A 23,564-nucleotide genomic window follows, 5' to 3' on the forward strand; every position below is an offset into this window, starting at 1 on the left:
GATTTTATTGGACCATTATTGTTGTTTGTTGAAATAACCGTTTCTCCTTAGTATCTCAGATGCCACACAGAATTTGGCTGTGCTTAAAAGCAAAGCTGCATGGGACTCTCCCCAGGGCAAGGGTAATACTTATATCCTAGCCAAGCCCCTACTGCCATCCTGCAGTGACCTAAAATTTGCTGAGTAAGTGACTCTGGACACACCGTTTTCTTTCACTTTCTGCCCCACCTGCTGTAGAGAAATGTTGAGTCTGGTTTGAAGGCTGTGACTTTCCTCCACAGAGGTGCAAGCATGCGGGGGGGCTGATTCTCCCAATGTCTTGCATTGTAAACGGAAGGGTGGGGGTCAGGTAAGGAGCGTGAGGAGTCCTGGCTATGCATACACCCCCAGTCACCTGAGTACTTGGCAGGAGGAATCACAGGTCACTAATGAAAAGGGGGTTGAGTAACTTATTCCCCCTCATCAGAATAACAGAAGCACTGGGGTGAGTCATGGCTCCTCCTCTTCTGATGCTCCCGTGGTGGTGCCTAGCATAAGGCAGGTGCTAAATGAAGTGTCCTGCCCATGGTCTGCAAGTTCTGTTTAGTGCTTCTGGCACTCTCAGTGGAAGGTAATGCAGAAATGTCACTGGATATTTTTTCACTGCCTTTAAATTAATAGTGCTGTTTTTTTCCAGTTTGTTGTAAAGCCATGAAACCCACCCCAGCAAATGGCAAACCAGTGTTCTCAGCATCTCTTTATTCAAAGGAGGTAGTTTCTCTACAGGAGAACCTTCTCGGGTATATCAGAGTCACCCCCCCATGCTATAATACCAATATCACCTGCAAAAGGCAATAGACAAGTTCCGTTTTTCATTCCATCCCTTTCTAATACTCTGCACTGTGAATGCAAAATAATCCACAGTGTAAGATGTACTAAGTGGGATGAGTGACACAACACAGAAATCCACCTGCCCCGCTTCCCCTCAGCTTCTTTTCCCCATGTGCTTCCTCTCTCTTTCATTGCCAAAATGACACACTCTTACTCATTGATTTCTTGTGCACTATTCTGCCAATGAACTCTTGCACCAGTCACCATCTTCCTTGGCTTTCTGGATGTGTTTCTCAGAGATGGGTTGAGGCTTGAGTGTTTCAGTTTACCTGGGCTGGCAGTCTCTCCCTGTACAGAACTCATGAGTAGGTTCTGGGCGGGTCAACGCATCACAGTTTGTGTCATCTACTTCCACTCCATCGTAGCGTACACACATGGCGTAGGAGGTGCTGATGCCTGCTGGACACCGAGAATCTCTCTTAACAAAGGTCCACAAGCATGTGCTATCCAATAAAAGGCTGCTGTCTCCACTGGTTACACCAGTTATTTATGAAATGATAGAATCAAAGAAAATTAGGGTTGGAAGGGACCTCAGGAGGTCATCTAGTCCAACCACCTGCTCAAAGCAGGACCATCCCCAACTAGATCATCCCAGACAAGGCTTTGTCTAGCCAGGTCTTAAAAACCTCCGAAGATGGAGATTCTACAGCCTCTCTGGGTAACCTGTTCCAGTGCTTTACTACCGTCCTACTGAGAAATATTTTCTTAATATCTAACTCAAGTTTCCCTTGCTGCAACTCAACTTTAGACCATTGCTCCTTGTCCTGTTATTTGCCACCACTGAGAACAGTCTAGCTCCATCCTCTTGGGAATCACCCGTCAGGTAGTTGAAGGCTGTTTTTAAATCCCCCCTCAGTCTTCTCTTCTGCAGACTAAATAAGCCCATTTCCCTCAGCCTCTCCTCATAAGTCATGTGCCCCAGCCCCTAACCAGAAATGGGAATCAGAAATGGGGCCTACTATAGCAGAGATTTTAGGGTCCATTAGAAAAGTACAAATATCCACTGATCAGTATCTGTAAAAGAGCTCTGAAACTGAGTCCACCTGGGAAAACTGGTAGGTCACCAGCTGAGAGCAGAGCTGATGACTTCAGAGCACAATATACAGGAGCCAGTGATGTAAATTCAACAGAGGCTGCTGAGGGGTTTGCTGCTACTTCACCTCTCCCCAGGTCAGTGACCCCTAGATTGATTTCAGTAGGGGAGAAAACAAGCTGAACCTTGTCTGATGCTCCCATCCTCTGAATCACTTAAGCTTATGCTGACCCCAATCTACACAAGATTCAGCTATAAAAAGAAGTCCTCCTCAGATGACAGCTCTTAAGCATACTGGCCCTGTTCTCTCCCAAAACACCCTTCTGGTCACCTCAGGTGCATAAAACCAAAGGGCAAAAAATCTCAGAGCCCAGCTTGGAGCCTTGTGTATTCAAACCTATGGATTCTTACCACTTCCAGTTGTAACCCTATTGTCAGTTGGACTCAGGTTCTTCTCATTGACTCAGCACAATTTTTAAAAGCACAAAAACTTGCACCCAATTCCAGGAGCATCCCCGCTACCCATTAAGAGCATGTGCCTCCCTCTCTTCTGTGCACCATACGCTGGGGGTAGGTACAGCAGGAGCTGTGCCTGTGGGTAAGAGTTAAGTCTTGTACATGGTATATCCAGATCCAAACCTATCTTGAGTTTATTCTTTATTTGCATTTTTAACAGAATTTAATGCTGCCAAGAAGTGTCTAGGTGATGGACTCTGCAAACCATCTTTCAGATAGCAGCAGAGCCAGCTTTCTTTACTACACTCCCCTATCCAAAGGCTTTGAACCAGACCTGAATGAATGAATGGGATGGTTCATTCTCCCATACCAGCAATAGTCAACAAGAGTGTGGGTCAATGCCTGAGGGTCTGGTAGCTTTTGTGGTGTGACTCCTTTCGTCCCGGGAACAGGGTGAGTCAGGCTTTTAAGGATATCAGTTGCCAACTACGAGACAGGCACTGAAATACTTTTAAAAATCCATCCCCAAATGAGTTAGCAGAGGTTATTAAAAAGCCTTCAAATAAAACCAGCTTCTGGCTGCTGCAGGCATACCTGGGAACCTTTTAGTGAAAGGCCATGACACCCTGAAACCAAACCTACCAGAAGTGCATGTGGAGCTGCAGGGGGCATAGGCAGAGACCTTCCACCGGTACATGTCAGCTAGGCTGATGTCATCTTGGCCCACAGGACTCACCTCAAACTCATTGCTGCAGAGAAAGGAGCAGGAATGAGCTTTCTTTGGGACAAAAGGAAGGAAAGGTCATCTGCCGAAAGCTGGAAGGGAGGGAGCTTCATTTCCTCCAACCATCCCAGGGTGCCTGAGGGAACAGGAATGTCTAGCTCTTTGGCTCGTTGCTCTATCTCCCATGCCCCAGAAGGAGATGCAGTGTTCCTTTGGTTGGTAGTGTATTTTGAAGGGTTCTCAGACTCATGGGTTCTGAATGGCCAAACACATAGCTCTTACTTTTACATAAATCCATTCTGTCTTAATAGGTGTTAAACAATTAATTTAAAGGAACTGCTGCTTATCCACTTCCACATTATATATGTGTGTGTTTGCATATGCATGCATTTGGACATTAAGAGGAGGCTGAACAGATATTTGCCTGGGGTGATATGATCCCAGCACCCATTCCTGCCCGGGGCAGGGGGTTGGACCTGATGATCTGTTTAGGTTCCTTCCAACCCCAACAACTATGATACTATGATCTGTGCCTACAGAGATGGAGTCAGGATGTAGTGTCTTGAGCTCCTCCTCTGCGCTTATGAGTAAGGGCCTCCGTGGTGGAGGAAAGATCATCAAAAGACCATTTTAAAGGATCACTTAGGAAGTGACCAAATCCTTCTGGAATGGGGGATGGACTGTAGGACATAATTTGATAGCTTAGGCTAGCTGGCACAGCTGCTGGCTTTGGCCTATTTCCCCTACTGGTTAACACCGTTGGTGAGGCATCCACTAGGATTATGCCATAATCATCAAGGTGCTAGGGAGGGGAAACACATGCAGAAAACACTGAGGCTGTCAGAACATTAGGCTGATCATCCTTCCTCAGATAAAGTTTGCCCTACCTTGTGAAGAGTGCCTCACCTTTCAGGAGCTTGGAGAGGCTCAGCCTGGTGCATGTTCCCAATGGTTGAGTTGGAACCCAAGAGGGTGTTATGCAGGGGTACTGTCCTGGTGTAGTTAGCTGCCTCCTCTTGACTCCCTGCGTAAGTCTCTGACTTCACACTCTCCAGTGAGTTCTTCTGGGTAGGTCCCTTGCGCCGCCTCTCTGGCCACCCATCCCCCAGCTCACTCCAAAGCCCTGCTGTCAAGTTCTTCTGCCCCAGCTTGGCAGTTAGGTGCTGCAGTTCCCTGCAAAAGGCAGCATTTTGTGGGTCCCGGTGACATAACCTCCTGAAGAGATGGAGCCTGGATGCCCTGATCCCACTGCTCTCTGGGAGCTCTGGCTGCATCACACTGAAGGGTATGGTTGTACTGATGGAAATCTGATTTAATCTGAGGGCTAAAGGAAAATGTCATTGCATTAGTGACTCTATTGAGGTTAGAATACCATCTTTCCTTCTTGATCCACCATCCTCCCTGACCCTCCCCACTAAGAAAGCTCCTACTGATTTCAGTGGAAGCAGTCAGGGCAATGCTGAAAATCTCTCTTAAAAGTCTTACTTTCAAAGAGCACTGCAGATGTCCAGACCCAAGGTAGCCAAGAAAAGAAACAAACCCAAGTCTGTTTTTCCACCCACTGCCACCTCCTCCTCCTCTCCCACTCTGTTGGCAAGGCAGTCTTGTCTTATCTGGAAGCCAAACTTATCTTCCTCCTTTTTCCCCTGTTCCCAGCCCCAATCCCTAGTCTGAGCAGTGAAGTTACTCTGGAAAAAGGCTTGGCTGCTGAAGCTCAGGTCTTCAGGCTCTTCTTGTGGTTGGAGTTGGTCTCTGGCATCATCCGATGGGAGAGAAATCCAAGTGGAATTGAAGTCCTGGGTAGCCCTGGAATCTGCTGGCATCAGAACTTGATCTTTCTGACTGGACTCTGGCGGATGAAGGTAAAGAGGTGCATCTATGGTGGGGGGAGCTGTTCGGAGAGCTGGTGATGGTGTCCGTGGCACAGTATAGTCATAAGTAATATGAGGCATTTTCCCATTAAAGTTATAGTACTGGAAGCAAGAGAGAAGGAAATAGAAACCCTTTTATCTCACTGACATGTACCACAAAGAAATATTTTAACCACATCCTACAACCTGCACAACCTGCAGTTGTGCAGGGGTTGGATTAGATGAGCCTGGAAGTCCCTCCCAACCCTATGATTCTATGAGTGAAAGAATAATGTCTTGGTGAGAAACACAGAAAAAACTGTGCCACCACAACAGCTAAAGGGTAGCGCCCCCCTTGGGCAGTGCTAGGCTATCTCTAAAGACATCAGTGTAAGGAATGATGCAGCAGTCACATGAATGCTCAGAATTCCCTCATCTGATTGGATACTTGTAGGCTTTGGACTCATAAAGAACACAAGCAATGAAGCAGCCCGATCTTTAGATCCTTACATACCATGGCATTCAGAGACTGGTTGGTGGGCCCATGGGCAATGATGTACTCCAGGCCATTAGAGTGCAGGCTGGGTGGCCGGCGGTACTTAAACACAGTGCCAGCAACCCTGAAGTTCTGGGGATTGTCAATGGCTGAGTTCCCATTGAAGAAAAAGTTCCCATATTCATCTGCCAGTGCTGCAAAGACAGAAAGAGTGGAGCAGACAGAAGTAGGAAGATAGGAAGCTTAACTCCAAGCAGACTCCTAGGAGAAGTCAACAACAGCTCATGAGTTTATATTCACAGCATTACAGCACTGATCCTGGGGAGCAGAGAAGGGAGTGAATTAACTTCTTCAAAAAAAAAATGATAGCAGGGTCATTTCCCTATAATTGGCTATATAAAGGTTTTCCACATCAGATTAAAACAGCAGTGACCAAGGCCTGAGGCTACAGAGAAAGCCAAGACAAGAATACTCAAAGCAACATTGCTGGTGGCAGAGCTCCTGAAGAGATGGGAGCCACATGAAACTGCCTCTTTACTCCTACCCATTCTTTGCCTCCCACAGCCATGCAACATTTATGCCCGTGGCTTCCTGAAGGCTTCCACTGAGCTTTTTGCATGTCCCTTCCACTGCTTTCTGCTGCTCCACAACTTCCCCACCCTCATCATGATACACCATAGATGCAATCAGGGCCCTTGCCCCAAATTCAAGCTGCAGGACCAGACTCTCAATGGCATTCTTTTCTGCTGCTTACCCAGAATGTTTTCAGTTTTCCTTCGCTCAATGATGAGGATGTCCATGGCACCAGCAGGGATGTTTGTGATAAATACATAACCTGTGGGATGAGAACAGAACAAAGGGCTCGGAAAACTAGAGACTCAGACACGTCCAACACCACTGGGAAACTGAGTGAGAGGATCAGCTGACTGGGCTTGTGCTACAGCAAGGGTGGGCAACAGTTGTTTGCGGGGGGGGGGTGTGTGTGTGTGTGTGTGTGTGTGTGTGTGTGTGTGTGTGTGTGCAGGAGGACAATGAAGCCCTCAAGTAGACTGTATACAAGAGGGAAGGCTTCAGCTCCAGGGCCAGTGTTTTGGGAGTTCAGGAGCTAGTCTCAGCTCCCCCTTTGTGTACTTTTGTGTTCACAGCTCTAAAAAAAATCTCTCCTCTGATGCTCCAAGCCCTGGTAGGAGAGCTGCTGAACTTCAGGGCCCAGAGAGGTTGTAGAATCTTCATCCTTGGAGGTTTTTAAGACCAGGCTAAACAAAGCCTTGGGTGGGATGATATAATTGGGAATGGTCCTATTTTGAACAGGGGGTTAGACTAGATGACCTCCTGAGGTCCCTTTCAACCCTCATTTTCTATGATTCTATATATACTGTGCTGAACTTGGGTGTAAGAGCAAGCACTGCCACTCTTTAAGGACAAGTGTGTGAAAAGATGAGAAGCCAAGTACTGACTAGTCTTGGCTCTGAACAAGCAACCTAAGGGTTCTGTTTCCCTTCACCAATCCCCTGAACCCCAGAGGGGAAGAGGGAGAAAGCAAGAAAGTACACAAGACAATGTTGAAAAGGCCTGGAAGGCTTTTGCCTGTTTGCACTTTACACTGGAAATGCAGATTCTGTCTATCACAGAATACTTTATGGTGACAGGAAAACTAGTGGAATAATGATACCACAAGAGACTCTATACATTTCAGTGCAGGGGTGGCAGTATTAGCTGTAGTTTAGAAAGAGCCATGCAAACTGTGCATGCTGCTATAGTCTCAAGTGTAATAATAACTAACAAATAAGCAGTAGTGAAGGGAAGGAATTTTAGGCAAACTATGAGAAACTTTTAGAAATGTGTTCAGTTCAATAGCCAGCAACGTTTTGGAGCTGCAGGCTAGAACCATCCTGCGGTCCAAAGTAGACCGGTCTTCTGATCCAACCATGGCCACTGCTGCCACAACCACCACTGCCACCACCATTTTTCCCCACTACCTGGCTACAGCCTCAGTGGAGCTCCTTGCTGCCCAGCCCCAGCAGAGGCATGGGCACAGGCAAAGCCCCCTGTTGCCACAACACTGTTGGAACTCCATGCCACTGAAGTCCCCTGGATCCACAGGCTGGACCATCCAGTGGCTCCATGTGCCAGATTTGGCCCATGGGTCAGATGTTACCAAGCCCTGGTATAGTTGATCTTTTAAATTCACATGCCTAACATGCATTTGAAAGAAAGATATCTTTGCTAAAGTTTCAACAATCTCTCCTGCCCTTGTCTTTTCAGCTAAGCTGTGAGTGCTTGAAGTAAAAATCCCTGAGTCCCAAAGAATTCTTCAGCAGAATTGAAGAGACCAAAAATGTGACAGTTCTGATTATATACAAATTGATCCTAGCAAGAAAGTTATACTTATTTTTAGAACCTTGTCAGGGCTTCTTTAGCTATTGTAATGGAACAAACCCAATTTAAAAAATTTCCACTTTTAGTCACCAATGAAAGTACATTTTGGAGTTGGGTTTACCTGTTATTGGGAATTGTTCCCAGGAAAGGAAAACAAAAAACCCCCAAAGTCTATTGATAATTTTCTGCTTCCCACCTGCCAGGCTTGTAAAGACAGTGGGGGCAGTTACAGCTGAACTGTGTGCAGACAACAAAGTCTCCCACCAGTAGGGGATGCTGTATCATGATGAAATTACCATAAAGTTGAGTAAGTGCCTGAAAATGTCCTGCCACTGCATTCCTCTGGCTACTGATGCTTCACCATGTTTCCCTACCATTCAGCCTGGGTGAGGAGGTACACATAAGAGGCGTAGCAAGAGTCTGAAGGATGACCCACTAGCATCAACTCAGTTTGAGAAAAAACCACTGCAGTATATAGAACTGGAGAGAGCATCAGAATGACAGCTGTGGATGGAAACAGCAAGAGATACTTAGAAATTAATTGACCCTCTTCCTATGAGATGAAAACCCAAGTACAAAATTAACTCAGAGCACAAAATAAAGACAATGCATTGAATTTCTAACATAATCTGGCAGGGGCAGGTTGCCAAAATCAATAGAAACAAATAGGTCCCCAGCTGCTTCACATTGTAAAGAGGTGGAGGGAAACCTCACTAACCTAACAGAGAGCAGATCGAACCAATTTCAGCTAGTGAATAAGCCGAGCAGGCAAAATGTAATCATTTTTGGTTAAATTGGAAAAGAAAGGCAGGACATTATTCAGCTCCCACAGCTGTGCAGCTCATATTCTGACTGAAGCCACATCACTACGTACTGAGTAGCAGGTGGCAGCAACAAGCAACTCATAATGGCTCTTGACGGTGTTAATAGGGTGTACCTAACTGTGAGATCCCCTTTCGGAAGCTGCCTGAGACCCGGTAGCAAGTGCTGCCGTCTCCTCCACACACCCTGCATCTGTCCATCGTCTGGGCTGAGTAGAGACTCCCGTCGCACCCAACTGGCTGCAAGGCATGAAAAAGAAAAGACATGGCCCAGTTTTGAAGGGAGAAGTATTCCCTACAGACCCCCCTGCTATACAGCAGTGAGACAAGTCTCCACCTTGGAGAGAAGTCATCAGTCAAGAAAGCCTGCATGTCTAGGGAACCATAAGGTGTAACCCTGGGGATTGGGGATGAGGGGCAGTTTCAGTTCACCCTGTAGCTACCTTTAACCTGATGCACCTGACTGCAATTACAGATTAGAATATTCTTCCTCCAGGAAGTACACATCCAGGAGGGGCCTTGTTGAAAAAGGCCAATGCCTCTAGGAGGTAGCACATCAAGAAATGACAACACTGAGCCATCAAACCATGGTCAAGCCTTATGATCTTAAAAATTCAACATGTATTAATTAACTGTATATATGTACCAAATACATAGAGGTACAATTGCAGTGCAAGGAAAGCCATACTAACAAGGTAAACATTCTTTCACTGCTGGTTAACCCTATGTAAGAGAGCACAGGGTGTGTTCTGTTACTCCTAGGGGCATGGGCAGCAGCAAGGCAGCCTTGAACTGGCTATTTTCCCTAATCAGGCCTATTTACTGGGTTGGAAACAGGGCCCAGTTGTTCACTATAAGAGCAGGGCCCTGAATAGCAAAGCCAGCAGTCTGCTGCTAGCAGCTGGGAGCATACCACCTGGCTGAGCTGCTGCTCATGGAACAACCTTGTAGGTAAGGCAGGAGTTATGGGGATGGCTGGAGGCTCCTGGTCCTGGGGCATGACCTAAAATTACACCCTGCTGGGGTTGGATGGTGTGGATGGGGCTGCTTGTGGCAGGGCAGCTACCAGGAAATGCTACACCTGGGCCCTCCCCAGTGAAGGGCGAGTATGGGATGCCAGAAAGCCTCAGTCCCCGCTGCCTTGTGGGTGACCCTGTGGAGGGGAAAGGCTAGGGGAGAACACCCTAAAAGACAAAGCAAGGGCCCAGACTCACCATGAGTTCTGAGGTGGGGTTCTGGCCAGGTGAAGGGGCCATAGATGGTGCCCAAACTGACAGTGAGATCTGAGGCTGCACTAAGGGAGCCGGGAGTGAGACTCCAGGGGAGTGAGGCCCTGAGTCTTCGGGGAGCTATGTGTGGAGCTCCTGGGGTAAAGGGATAAGGAGATTGTGAGACCAGTGTAAGGCAGGGGATAAGGCCTAGTGTAGGGAAGGGGATGGGGCTTGGAGACCTGAGTAGAGTGGAACTTGGAGCCCAGAGTGGGACTTGGAGCCCAGAGTGGGGCTTGGAGCCCTAAATGCGGATGGGGGTTGGAGCCCAGAGTTGCTAGGGGCCTGGAGCCCAGCATCGGTAGGGGCTTGGAGCCCCGAATGGATAAGGGCTGGGAGCCCTGAGGGATGAACAGAAGGACAGCCCAGTGTGAAGGCACTGGGACTATGAGCTCCAGTGGAGAGTGAGAGTCCTGCATGAGATTCTGAGGCTTGAGTCCCAGTGGAGGACACTGGAAAAACATGGATGCCAGCTGTGTGGCATGGGACACAGTATAAGGTAGCACGGAGCTGTGTATATGGGCCCATGGCTTCAGGGCACGTAAATGGGCAGCCTCCCACCTTATTGACATCCTTCAATCATTATCATCAAGGAATGGCAGGCGAGGTAGGTGGGCGGTCTACCCAGAGACAAGTGGGTGGGCCTATGCTTAGACAGGTCCCGGGATGCCCACCTGTTACACCCTACAAGAACAAATCATGGGTGCTGATTGTTTTCTTCCTCCTCAAAGGGAGAATACCGATACCCCAGACAAGCACATGGGGGAATATAACAGCTTCCCATTCCCAACAAGGCATTATTACAATAGTTACAAATATACTTTACTAGTCAACCATTTTGTTTTACTGCCAGTAATCATAGAGCTTTGACTGCAATGATGTAAAACCATGCCCACATCCTCCACATACTCGGCCCTCCCTTCAACTGCCTCACCTCACATTTTCCACTGATGCAGACCCCTTGGTAGGTTCTGTCCTTGCAAGATGTGCCATCCTGAGCACGGGCCATCAACTGCCTCTCTCCATTCCTGGTGGTGCACTGCAGATCACATGGTTTGTTGGAGATACTGGTGTAATCATCTAAAGAGGGAAAGGTGAACAAGCAATAGGCAGAGCGGCAGGGGCAAAGCCTGGAAGGCTCAGTGGCTGGCAGAGACAGAGTTCCTCTCTAGATTTCTAGTTTTATGCTACCCTGCTCAGAAACAATGGAGTGCCATTGCCACTTTGATATCCTCTGGTGGCAGAAGTGAAATGATTTGATGGTCTCTCTCCCCAGCTAGGAAGTAGAGTTATGTCCAACTTAAAAAGAACCATCCCCTACAATTGGCACTGTAACAGGCAATATCACTCAAGAAGCTAAGATTGTTGATGACAAGGTTTTAGCAGAATTCGCAGATTCATTGGAATCTGACAGGGGCTGTGTTGTGAATGCTTCTGCTATGGCCATTATAGTAGTTGGAACAGTTCATGCCAAGAAATTAGACCATTTCTAAATGACAACTGTCATACAACAACAGAATATCTAAAGCCAACCCCAAAGAATAGTCTATACTTACTGGCTGGCATTGCACTACCTGATATCAGAAAGAAGGTAGTGAGCCAAAAAGAAAGATCATAGCAGATGGAAGACCCCAGGCATTTGCTCTGTAGTCACACACAAGTAACTAAATGGAAAGAGTTTTGTGACCAGTGTTGTGCTGTTGGACATGACTGATAGGGTATGATTAACGTTATGGAAGAAAATATTACATGCAATCAGGTGCTCTGAAATGGACCTGGAACCCCAGGAGGACCTTTCCAAAGAGGTGGATCTAGACTGGCCAACATGGCGATACCTGAATCACCTGCACATGCAAACTAAAAGATCAAAAACAAACATGATCAAATGGGGCTACTTTGATGATACAAACATATACGAGTGCAGTGAAGTGCAGACTATGGAGGACCTGCTTGTTTGCTGACTTCTTGGTGATACCTGTACGATGGAGAACCTCGCTGCAGCAATGGAAAGAGCCATTGCTTGTGCACAATTCTGGAAATTCATCTAGTTTATAACAAGGACACAAGAAGAAGAAGAAGAACTCAAGAAGCTGGCTGAATGGGCATGGACAGAAAACTTCCCTCTTTCCTCAGTTAAGTTGGCCATGTGTTAGTCAGACAATACAGGGAAACTCATCCTGTTGCCAGTTCTGTTCTTTGGATACATGAAGACCCCAGACTCCAAAGCTCCTAAATCACCAGCTTTTGCAGCTTTAAATATGAGCATTTTAGGTCAAGCCTCTTGGTCGAGGTGTTTGAAAGTGACAGGTGATTTTGGAAGCTCTGGAGGAGGCATGTTAGAGGGATCTAATTTCCAGAAAGTCTTTACCACCCAGCCACTGAAAACCAGGCTCCCTTAAGGTGTCTCAGATGGGCACTGAAAAATGAAGTTACCAAGATGATCAGTCACTTGGAAAATCTTACTCCCAAGTCTAGTTTAAAGCAGTATTTTAGGTAAGAGAATACTTACAACCAGGAGTAGAGCAGGCAAAGAGAAGAAGGCCTGTCAGATAAGAGTGACTCTTCAAGAGAAGCTGGAAGAAATGCCTGCACAGCAGGGAACAGGCAGCTCTGAAGCAGGAGATTTCACACACAGAGCATGAAGGCTCCTTAATCAGTAGGCAACTCCCCAATCTCCGGGCTGTGGTATCTCTCCCACTTACAAGGTACCCCCAGACAGCCCTATTCTTCTTCCCCTTTCACATCCTCTGTTCAGAACTGTTTCACTGATGGACAAACCTGGATAAAGAGGCATCCAGTTATAATAGCGCTTCCCAAAGGCCTTGGCATTGAAACTGGAACACTGCTGTTGTTTGAAGCTGGCTGTGTTGGCTGGGCAGGGCTGTGGAAAAAACAAACCCAGTGTTATCATCCTAGAAAAAAACAAGAGTGCTATGGAGAAATGAAGTTTCTGAACTGCAACAGCAGGGGAGCTGAATGCCTCCCATATCTGAGAAGAGGGTGAATGACCTCTTAGGTCAAGGCTAGGACCCCTGGCAGGGTAATGCAAGAAAGCTCCAGATGAGTTTAGTCTAGACAGCAGGCCTTCCTCAGCTCACAACAGTAGAGAGACACTTAGAATGGCACAAAAGAGACCATTGTGTCTGGTGGACAGAGCAGAGGCTGTGAGTCAGGATTACTGGGTTCCACACTTGCTCTGCCCTGGTATCACTGAGCAAGTCCCTTTTTCCACATAACATGGAAATACCATCTGAAAGCACTTTAATATGCACAGAGGAAGCCTGCTACAGATGTCTTCCTCCTAGGTTACTATTCTTATTATGTATTAACATTAATAAAATATTCAGTGGTGTTTGACTAGATTAGCCCCATTGAGTCCAGGCTGCTGCTTTTCTCAATGCTAGCCTTGTTCTTGTCAGTAAAATTAACATATTACATCACACCGGTGACAGCCTGAATTCTGAGGTAACCTTGTATATCCATACTACTGTCTGCACCAGTCAGAACCTTGATCCACTTGCTCTAAATCTCATCCAGAATAGTGAGGCTTGCATGGGCACTGCAGCCTCAGGATCACTCCTTGAAGCCATGTTATTTCCCTGGCAGTAAATGGGCAACACTGAGAGTTGTTACCTGTTGCTGGCACAGTTGATAATGCTTTGATTGGCCCACACACATGGTGCTGTTTGTTCCTTGAGATATCAGGAGTCTGCAATGTAGAAAAGAGGAAGGAACAATAGCCTGGAGGACAATAAGGTGCTATAATATAGAGGAGATAAGATAGTTGTGGCCCAGGGCTTAACATACACAAGCAGAGAGGCAGCGATTTTTATAAGGGTATGTATGCTAGCAAACGGCTTTTCTATCTAGCTTGTCAGAGAGCACCTAGTAATGTGAAAGAAAAATATTTCCAGCGGCCTCAAAGTTAGGGTGGGATGTTCTCATTTAGGAACGGGAGTCAGGATGAAGGACTTGACAGAATAGAAGTACGCAAGAGCATTATTACCACCCTCCAGGAATGGCCAATTCCTCTCATCCTGCCCAGCTGGAAAGATGGGTAAGATCATGTGAAAAATATGAATCCATCTACGTACAACTTACCTGTGTTAGACTACAAACTATTCTGAATGTGAGGCTCGTCTCCCTTCTCTGTCATCTTTTAACCTTTGGGGTGAAATTTTAAGGAGTGGCAATGTAGAGCACACAACAGAAGTTTGTTAAATCTTGATTGTCCTCTCCCACAAGGAAACACCTTTGGGCAAAGAATTTGGTACTATGCAGAAGAACCAGTGTGCCCACATGAGTGGTAACTAAACAACACATCAAAGCAGGGGTTGCCAACCTGTGGCATGGGTGTCACAAATGACATGGGCAGCCTCTGTGCCTGGCGCATGGCAGATCAGGGAGGGGACAGGCATCACAGTGGCAGATAGAGCAGGAAACAGAAAGCAAAGTAGTAAATGGGCAGCGAGCACAAGGATGGAAGCAGAAAGCAGAGCAGCAGCCTAGGCTGGGAACAGAAAGCAAAGCAGCCCATTGGGCTGAGGAAGGGGATTGGAGTGGCACTTAGCCAAGTTGCAAGACTAATTTGTGGCATGCCTGCCAAAAAGATTGGCCCCTGCTGCTGTCTAGAATTTGGGTCACCTGATGAGATTGATCAGAAGGGTCACCTGACAAAAATAAAAGGGCAGGTCTCTTACCAGCCATTTTAGAGAGAGGAAAAAGACACTGGAAGGTGCAAAAGCGAGAGAAGACTCCATGTTTCAGAAAAGAACCCACATGCACAAGGAATGGGGAAGAGGGAGGATCTTGGACTCCGTAAAAGATCTCAGCTCAAAGAATCTCTGAGAGTCATGAGACAACTTGAGGCAAGAAACTGTATGCAGCTGTTGCATTGTTTTGTGTAGCTTTCCATAGTACACTGAAAGGCTTTGCAAAGCCTGACACTATGCATCTCAATTACTGGGTGTCCCTTGAGAGGTAAATAGTAAACCAGAGTCCCATGAAGCTCGATGTTTGGGAAGAAATGCCCTTAGAGGTGTCTGGATGGGGCCAATGCTGGTTCTGAGGTCTTGGGCACCTGAACCACAAGGATCCATTACTGTGAAGGGATAAGAGACAGAGAGTTTGTGCCCAGGAAGTGAGGTGGAGACATCAGTGAAAACTACAAGTGCCTATTCAGGCCCAGTGACATTTAAAAGCACGTGTCAGCATATGGAACCCAAACCCAACAATACAGGGAGTATCTGGCAAAGGCTGTTTTACCAGGCCTGTGATGAGCCACTAGAAGATCAAAATCAAAGACACCCTACTGGAAGTCAGAAAACCTGGGCTTTGTTCCCAGCTCTGCCACCAGCCTACTATGTGACCTGGGACAAACTGCTTCTGCTTGCTTCCCTTCCCACCTTTTACCTGCTTTATTCTGTCTGTAAGGTCCCTGAGCCAGGGCCTCTTGTACTAGGAAAAAATATAGCACCTTGCACTTTGTAACTTTGGAGACCTCATTTCAAGGTCTCTAGGTGCTACAGTAATACAGATTAGTATTACTAACAGTAATAAGAACTGACACGGCATCTTTTCCATTGGAAATTGCTGTTTCCTCAAAATCAATCAGTTTCATGGAAATGTGTCAATTTTGACAAAATACCGTTCAGAAAAAATAGGAAAACAGCCTTTCAGAAAAGTGGAGTTCTTGACAGTAACAAAGGAGATAGCTAGGAAGCTGCAGAAGTCAGTTTGCTATTTTGGAATAAAATCATGGGTTCAGTGAGAAGATCCTAAGCAGTAAAAAAAGTTAATAATGTTGGAAACTGAATTTGTATCATAAAGCTTCCAAGTTCCCCTCCACTTGAGATGGAGCAGGGCACAGGGGGCATTTTAACACGTGCTCTGGGGGGTGGGAGGTGCACTTTAATTAGAGCAGCTCCAAATGCCTGCAGCATCTTGTGTATCAGCACCTCTCTGCTTCAAAATGGGGGGGAGGGGAGGGGGGCGACGCTTTAACTAAAGCTCATCAAATGAGCTCTAGTTAAACTGTCCTCACTACCATTTTGAAGCACAGGGATGCTGATACACAAGATGCAGAGGCTGCTGGAGCATGCTAATTAGCACAGTAGCTCAATTAATCCAGTCTGCTCTGATGCACTGCAATTGCAGCACATTGAAGCAGCCTCCCCGCATGTCTACAGGCACCCTGCATTATTTCAGACTGGTTGCAGACTCAGGCAAAACCTGTTGCATCATATGCTCTGGGAAGATTTTCTTTGCAGCCACAGAACTTTTCTTTTTTAATGCAGACTTGGCTTCTGCAACAATGAGCTGGCATGAGCGTTAAATACTGAAACAAGTTCCCTGATCAAAGAACTGCAAAGGGCCTGATCCACAGCTCACTGTAGTCAGTGGAAAGACTCTTACTAGGCTTTGGATCGGGCCAAAGAGCCCTGACTACGAGGGCACAGGGGATGCCCCAGGGGCACACAGGCCCGCTTTTGCATTTTCTTTCCCCATCTTTCTCCCATGATTGCAGTGTCTGAGCTCACAGGATGGAGCGGATGTGCAGACACTGGCATGCCTTGTTAGCAGCGAGGTTGTTTGAGAATCATAGCTATCTCCAGATGGAAGGCACCTCGGCACATCCGGACCCTAATTATGCAGCCAGCCAGCCCACATAAAAGAAGGGGTTTTTTTTTTCCTTTTGAAGGAAAGAAAGGGGAGGGGGGGCTTGCCTGGGCTTCCTCTGCTCAGAAGTGCGTTCATGTGGAAGGGAAAGGAGCAGAGCAGTGGAGCAGGCACAGTGAGCTCACTGCACTCTCAGATGCCAGCTCTCATTAGCATCCAGGGAGTCTGGAGTAGCAGGTTAAAGAGGTTCCTCTCCAGGGGTCTCATTCATCTCTTTAGTGGAGGTCTGGGGCTTCCGCTCCAGTCTCCTGCTCAGCCTTCAGCGGCAAATTTGACATAAGCTAGCAGCATAGGCAGGGCAAGAAAATAGCAGTGGGAGTTTGTGCAGCTGAAGCCAGTACCTCCACCCCCACCCCTTTCAACCTTTGCCACTGGGAAGCTGCACAGGTCATTTGTCTGCTGTAGCTTGAGGGAATGAATGAAGATGTCATAACAGACCATGGAGACAAGGTAAAACAAAGAACAGGAGAGAGAGAGAACAGGAGAGAAAACTCTATGAAAAGGAAGCAGATGTCCCAGGAAGTAGGTGTCACTCCCACAGAAGTCTCTGGGCACTTGTACATGTAATGATGTCATGACGTACACATGATGAAAATTTACCTTTGTGTGGCTTAATGGCGTCACACATTACCTGTACCCAAGTCTTGTGGATTTTAAAAGAGTTTGCATCATTGCAAACTAAAGTACACCCTGATGTAGTTTAGTTTGCAAAGTTGCAACATGGAAAGAATCAGGCCCCATGACACTTCTGCCTTCAGCAGGCTTCTGTGGCCAGCAGGACACTTGGAGTTGCCCAGGAATGGGCTGGCTTGCCCCGGTGAAGCGCAGGAAGGCGGCAGGAGGGCAGCTGAGTTTGCTGGCAGCAGAAGGTGGCAGTGCATGGGGCGCTGCAAACTCAGGTGGGCTGCTAGCTGGCCAGGTGCTGCCCCAGCTCAGAGGTGTCCAATCCAATGCTTCCCCAAGCCTGTCCAGGCTTCCAGTGCCCTATGCACCATCCCCGCCACCTTCCCCAGACATCAGCACACCCAGCTGCCCTCCTACCCTCTCCCCACACTGCCCCAGGGGCAAGCTGGGTGTGCTGGCAGCCAGAGAAGGCAGCGGGGATGGGGCATGGGGCATTGGAAACTTGGGTGGGCTCAGGGTAGCACTGGATTGGACACCTCCAAGCTGGGGCAACACCCAGCCAGCTAGCAGCCCTCCTAGTCTTCCAACACTCCATGCACCATCCCCGCCACCTTCTCTGGCTGCCAGCAAACCCAGCCGCCCCCCTGCGCTGCCCCAGGGGCAAGCCAGCCCGTTCCTAGGTGGCCCCAGGCATCCTGCTGGCCACAAGAGCCTGCTGAAGGCAGAAGCAGTGAGGGGCCTGATCCTTTATTTTTTTCAGCAGAGCCTGCTGGCCTCTCACATGGGGGGGTGCAGTGTGAGCAAGCTTACCGATTAATGGCACAGATTAATGGTCTCCCAGCCATGGGAGAGACAGGCAGGCTCCACCAAAAAAAAAAGGATCAGGCCCCTCGCCACTTCTGCCTTCAGCAGGCGCCTGTGGCTGCCAGGACAACCACATATATGCAGAGACAGAAACTGAAATGGTGAAGTTTCAATTAAAAACTCGATGTTTCAATTTAGGCAGCACAGAATGCAAACTGAAGGACTAAACCCACGTCATATGTACAAGAGCCTAACTCGGCAGTGTCATAAGCAATCAAGTAGGTTACACACTGGGAATAGATCAGTGTAAGTCACTGTAGTGAAACAGTGCAGCTGGCATGATTTGGCATTCCAGGGTTTGCCAAGTGAGGGGCAATATAAGATAAAGTCAGTCCCATTATGCCTAACATTCACAAAGAAAGATCCAGCTCAGACATAAATGCTGGACTGTTTTTACTGGCAGATTATTTTTCTTGCAAGCCATCCTGAGACATTTTTGGGAAGGAAAGCATATAAATAAATAAATAAATAAAATGCTGAATTGCAATAGCTTATGCTCGGACTGAAGTTGCTCCCCAGAGAATTATCAAACCAGTATAAATTATGAATATTTTACAGGCCCACCGGGTGCCAAGTCAGGGCATGCCCTCTCCACGCTAACTTATCTTCTGATTACCTTTCACTTTGTGCAGGAAACACTCTTCTCCTCACATCACATAGATGCAAAGAAGGGGAAGGAAGAAGGGACTATAGCATATGAATAACTGCACAGCCCAGTATGCTTGGTTATTCCAGGATTTGTCCATTTGCCTACTATAAATGGAGGCCTTTTTCTGTGCCCAATGTACTGAGGATATGAGTGTATTATAGCTCCCAGCTATATGACTTTTTTCTCAAACTATAAAGGCTTATATTTTTAACTCCAGAAGTCCTCAGTTAAGTTTTCAATCAAGCAAAGTGGTAATCATCACACTAATACTGGTTGCTGCTCAGGTGCAGAGCAAGACCTGCTTGTACCAACCATTCCTGTTCTGAGAGCACTGGACTTCCTTGGGAGCTTGAAGAGAATGATCTTTCTTTCAACCTTCAAACATCTGTTGAGAGGCTTTGAGTCTGGTTGCTGGTGAGCTCATTAGGACTAAGAAATATGCTAGTGTTTGGCTACAGCTGTTTCAGATCTACAAATATTGGATTGTTACTGTCACTTTGAATATTTGGCGGTTTCAGGAAAAGAGAGAAATATCCACCACTTCAGAACTTGAAATAATTCAGATGCTCAACAACAAAGGCAAAACTCACTGGTTTGGCTGTTGGTAAATGAAGTCTCCCTCTCCCCTCTCATCACACATTACCTGTATCTTAGCCCCTAAACAACCAATCAGCGAAGGTTTCATTTGCGCCAGTAGCATCAGTATTTGCTGGTGCTGTTAAACTGCTTACCTTTGCTGCAAGCAGTGCCTCTCCCGGGACATCACTCCTCCCCCACAGGTGCGGGAGCATGTGGACCAGGAACTCCATTCCCCCCACCACTTGGTGACCTCTTCATCCCATGTGCCAGCTCCTTCTGCTGCCTCACTACTGTCCTGACAAAAACAGAGAATGGTTAGCTTGAGAACCCCAGACCTGTACCCATAGGTGACATGTAGGGGAAGCATGGGGGGCATGTGTCCCCCCCCCCGATTTGTTGCCGACAACACTGCCACTGGTGTCTGAGGGCAGTTGTTGCTCATCACCCCCCGCCCCTTGCCACCAACACTGCCGCAGCCGCCTGTGGGCAGTCCCCACTTGGCCCGCCCTCACTGCTGTCACTGCGGTCGCCTGTGGGTGGTCCCTGCTCGCTGCCACCACACTCGTGCTGCCAACACCGCCACCTGCAGGCGGTCACCATGCCCCCTCAAGCCTCAGGAGGTACGAGTCATTTGTGCCTGTACCTTCCCTGCTAGAAGAGGGGACAAATCAGTGCTAGGCAGATCCTCTAGGACTACAGGAGTAAAGATTTTAAGTCTTCTGATTTGAAGGGGATGGCCCTACCATTGCACACTCAGAACTGTATGGCTCTTGTCACCTAGACCCTAGTGTCTTCCTGCTCCCAAAGTACAGGTAGTTCCCCAGGCAATTTATATTAGCCACTTGTGTTCCTAGTCTGTTCTGCCCTGAGCACCAGCATAGAGGAACTGTGAATCAACTCTCAAAGCCTATTCCCCAAATCCAAGCTTTACAATTTGGTTTAAACCCTAAGTCCTGGTGTTTTAAGAATCCCTCATTTTGCATGCAGCTATTCCCAACTGGACAGGCTGCTTCCTAGCTTTGTGCTGTTGGACCATCAAATAGACTTCACCAAGGCTTTCATCTGATCTGGGAGCAGTCACTATAACCAAAAGGGAGCTACTTGACCTCCTGCAACTTCAGCCATCAGTGAAGAGGCGTCAAAAGCTAACCTACAGAATCAACAGGAGTAACTGGACTCCATGATGACACCTTGTCTTTCAAGTTAATATGGGAGACCTATACAAAAACACAGGAGGATGTTTATTATGAAAGGGCAGCAACCCACAGATCAGTGCAAATATTGGACTTATTTGATGATGCAGCAAGTAAGAGAGTCCCCTTAATAGGCTGAGAGAGCGGTCATGGTTTTGTAGATATTAAGACGAGATGAGACCATTTAAATCAGTGGTCACCAACCACTGGATCTCGATCCACCAGAAGCCTCTTGGAGTCAATCCAAGGCTGCGTTGGGGAGGTTGAGTGCCCACGTGCATGCACATACATGCCCCGGCCCAGCAGGTCAGTTCATGGGGCAGGGAAAGGGCAGGGGCTAGATTGAGGCCCCCACAGTGAGAGACAGTGCCGCAGAGGCAGAAGTAGGGGTAAGTTGAGTGGGGCCCTGGCCAGGTGGGACTTACCTGCTGGGGAGGTGCACCCCCAAATAATTTTTTCTCCCTCTGCCTCAATCTGCACCCTCCTTTCTCTCCCCACAGACTTACCTGCTGGGCAGAGTGCGGGGATGGAAGTGGTAGTGGCACACAGTAGATCTTGGGTTGCTTTGAAATGCCAAAGGTGATTTTCTACTTAAAAAGTAAGTTTCTCAGTGTAACAATCCATTTTGCTCACTGAAATGTTTAATTAGACCTACATGTAGTAATGATAGAGCCTGCTAGAATCTACATCATTTAGCCTTACCCTCTTGGGGACTAACAACATTGTCTCTTCTTCACATATTTGGAGAGGTTGTTTCTTGTTTGGACCTCATTATTTTATACTATGTTAAAATGGAGTGACATTTTACCATAAAATAAAATGCTGCCAATGACTCAGGTAGCTCCGTACTTTTGTTGTTTTATAAACTGGTATTCATCTAAAGTTATCTGTCATCAGGCATTGCTTTATCATCTTTGGGTATTTTAGGTAGAGTTAATATATACAGTATGTATTATATAGACACAGACTGGTAGAACAAGATAATGAGAAGAAATTTCCTAGGATGTGAAGAGTAGATGAGGGAATGAGTGGGGCAGTGGGGAAGACTACCAGGGATCCGGGTTTTCCTTTTGCCACAGTAAAATATGGTAAAATGCGGATTTTCTCATTTTAAGGAGAAAAACCCAGATTTTCTCCTTTAAAGGAGAAAAATGTAGGAAACTGGATTTTCCCTTGCAGGCTCATAGAGTTCCAGCCTGCAAGGGGCTGACAGACATGGGAGGAGGGCAGGCAGGCAGGGGGTGCTAGGTGCATGTGCACAAGCACACACACACTGCCACCAGGCAGCCTGGAGTGCAGCTCCCACATGTAAGCATGGGGTGCAGGGGGAATTGAGGCCCCCATATTGAGGAAGGGAGGGAGTTGGGCAGGGCTGGGGCTGCTGCCAGCCTGGGCAGTGCATGGGGCTTGGGGCCCAGGGATGGAATGTGTGGCTGTAGGGCCCAGGTGGGGAGCAGGACAGAACTGCAGGCGGCTCATCTGGGGGGGCGGGGGACTGGCTCTCCGCCGCTGTGCACACTTCTGGGGGGGTATGGGGGCACATGCCCCCCGGATTTGTGTGCAGGGCAGGGGCAGGCTGCCTGTGGATGCGGGCTTCCCACTGCAGGCTCGGGCTCCCCGTCCTGCTGCCTTCCCCCTGGGGCCTCCGCAGCCCATGAGGCAGGACCCAGTGTAGCAGGGCGGGGTAGAGAAGCTCGATGCTGCCACTGCCAGGAGCCCTGCACTGGCATGGCGAGGTGACCCCTGCCCATCCAGCAATAGAAAGGGTGGCAGTGCAGAGGGCATCTCTCCATGGTGGCATGGGGCTTACGGCAGCACCGCCCAGCCCCACTCTACCCTGCTGTGCTGAGTCTTGTTTGTTGGGCCACAGAGGCCCCAGGGAGCCCCAAGCCCACAGCCTGCACTCACCCTGTGCACAAATCTGGAGGGCACATGCCCCATGCCCCACCCTGGGAATGTGTGCAGCAGTGGGAAGCTGACCTCCCTGGCCTGAGCCCGTAGCAGGCAGCCCACATCCGCCCCTTCCCCTCCCCCATGGGCTCCGCTTTAGCCATGCCATCCATGGGGGAGGAGGAGCTGGGCTCCACATTCCCCTCTGCCACAGTAGCTGCTGCTTTCCGCAGCCTGGGCTCGGGCGCTGCTGTAGAGGGGGATCAGGGTCCCTGGCCCTGTAGTCCTGGCAGCTGGGCCTCCTCCCTGCTTCCTGGCATGGCTGGAGGGGGCGGGGAGCTGTGAGTGAGGAGTGAGGGGGACCAGCAAGGCCAGGGGGAAGGAGGAGCTCTGATTTTCCATGATAAAAAATCCAAAATCAAATGCCAAAATGTATAGGTATTTAGAATTTATTTTATTACTAGCCAATTGCCGATCAAGAATGATTGGGGGGGGGGGAGGCGGAGTCCCATGTCCCACCCTGCCGTGTTTGGACCCGCTCCCCCTTTTCCTCCAGCCATGGTGATAGATACCCACTCAACTCAGCCAAAGGCAGCTGAAGCCAGCCCAAAGATAACAGAGGACCAGGCCCGAGGTGGGGAGAAGCCAGCCTGCCGCAGCGGTCCAGGGGATTGTTGAGTATGTGCAAATCCCACTGGCTTCAAATAGAGGGGTAGATGTTCAGCAGTTCTGAAAAATCAGGTCTTATCAGGTATCCCTTCTGCAACCAAGTCATTGGGAGTTTAGGGCCCATAAGGTTCCCACTGCAGGCTCGGACTCCCCATCCTGCTGCCTTCCCCCTGGGGCCTCCGCAGCCCATGAGGCAGGATCCAGTGTAGCAGGGCGGGGTAGAGAAGCTCGATGCTGCCACTGCCGGGAGCCCTGCACTGGCATGGCGAGGTGACCCCTGCCCATCCAGCAGTAGAAAGGGTGGCACTGCAGAGGGCATCTCACCATGGTGGCATGGGGCTTACGGCAGCACCGCCCAGCCCCACTCTACCCTGCTGTGCTGAGTCTTGTTTGCAGGGTCAACCCCTACGCTTTGTACCTAGCAGCAAATGGATACTGTTTAGTAAGTTTTAATGCTACCATGCTAGTTACTTGAGAACTTGATTTGTACCCTGTTTTCTCATAATGGGCAATCCTTAAAT

At 48.3% G+C, this 23,564-nt stretch overlaps 1 protein-coding gene across 4 annotated transcripts in view; it reads right to left on the reverse strand.

Moving 5' to 3' along the window:
* Positions 1 to 23,564, reverse strand: part of LOC102567885 (ADAMTS-like protein 2) — a 36,515-nt gene that overhangs the window by 8,711 nt on the left and 4,240 nt on the right. For 2 of the 4 annotated variants that reach the window (XM_019500236.2, XM_019500239.2), the window contains exons 2-12: positions 19,444 to 19,586; positions 13,531 to 13,606; positions 12,676 to 12,778; positions 10,832 to 10,977; positions 8,746 to 8,869; positions 6,184 to 6,264; positions 5,448 to 5,623; positions 4,771 to 5,056; positions 3,990 to 4,407; positions 3,002 to 3,108; positions 1,140 to 1,269 (exon numbers count right to left, since the gene is read on the reverse strand). In XM_019500236.2, coding sequence (XP_019355781.1) covers positions 1,140 to 1,269; positions 3,002 to 3,108; positions 3,990 to 4,407; positions 4,771 to 5,056; positions 5,448 to 5,623; positions 6,184 to 6,264; positions 8,746 to 8,869; positions 10,832 to 10,977; positions 12,676 to 12,778; positions 13,531 to 13,606; positions 19,444 to 19,586 — 1,790 coding nt within the window. Of the gene's footprint in view, positions 1 to 1,139; positions 1,270 to 3,001; positions 3,109 to 3,989; positions 4,408 to 4,770; positions 5,057 to 5,447; positions 5,624 to 6,183; positions 6,265 to 8,745; positions 8,870 to 10,831; positions 10,978 to 12,675; positions 12,779 to 13,530; positions 13,607 to 19,443; positions 19,587 to 23,564 lie in introns of those variants that run through there. The other 2 variants (XM_019500238.2, XM_019500240.2) reach the window with 2 other exon arrangements.

Source organism: Alligator mississippiensis, chromosome 5 (assembly GCF_030867095.1).
Source record: "Alligator mississippiensis isolate rAllMis1 chromosome 5, rAllMis1, whole genome shotgun sequence".
Lineage (NCBI taxonomy): Eukaryota > Metazoa > Chordata > Crocodylia > Alligatoridae > Alligator > Alligator mississippiensis.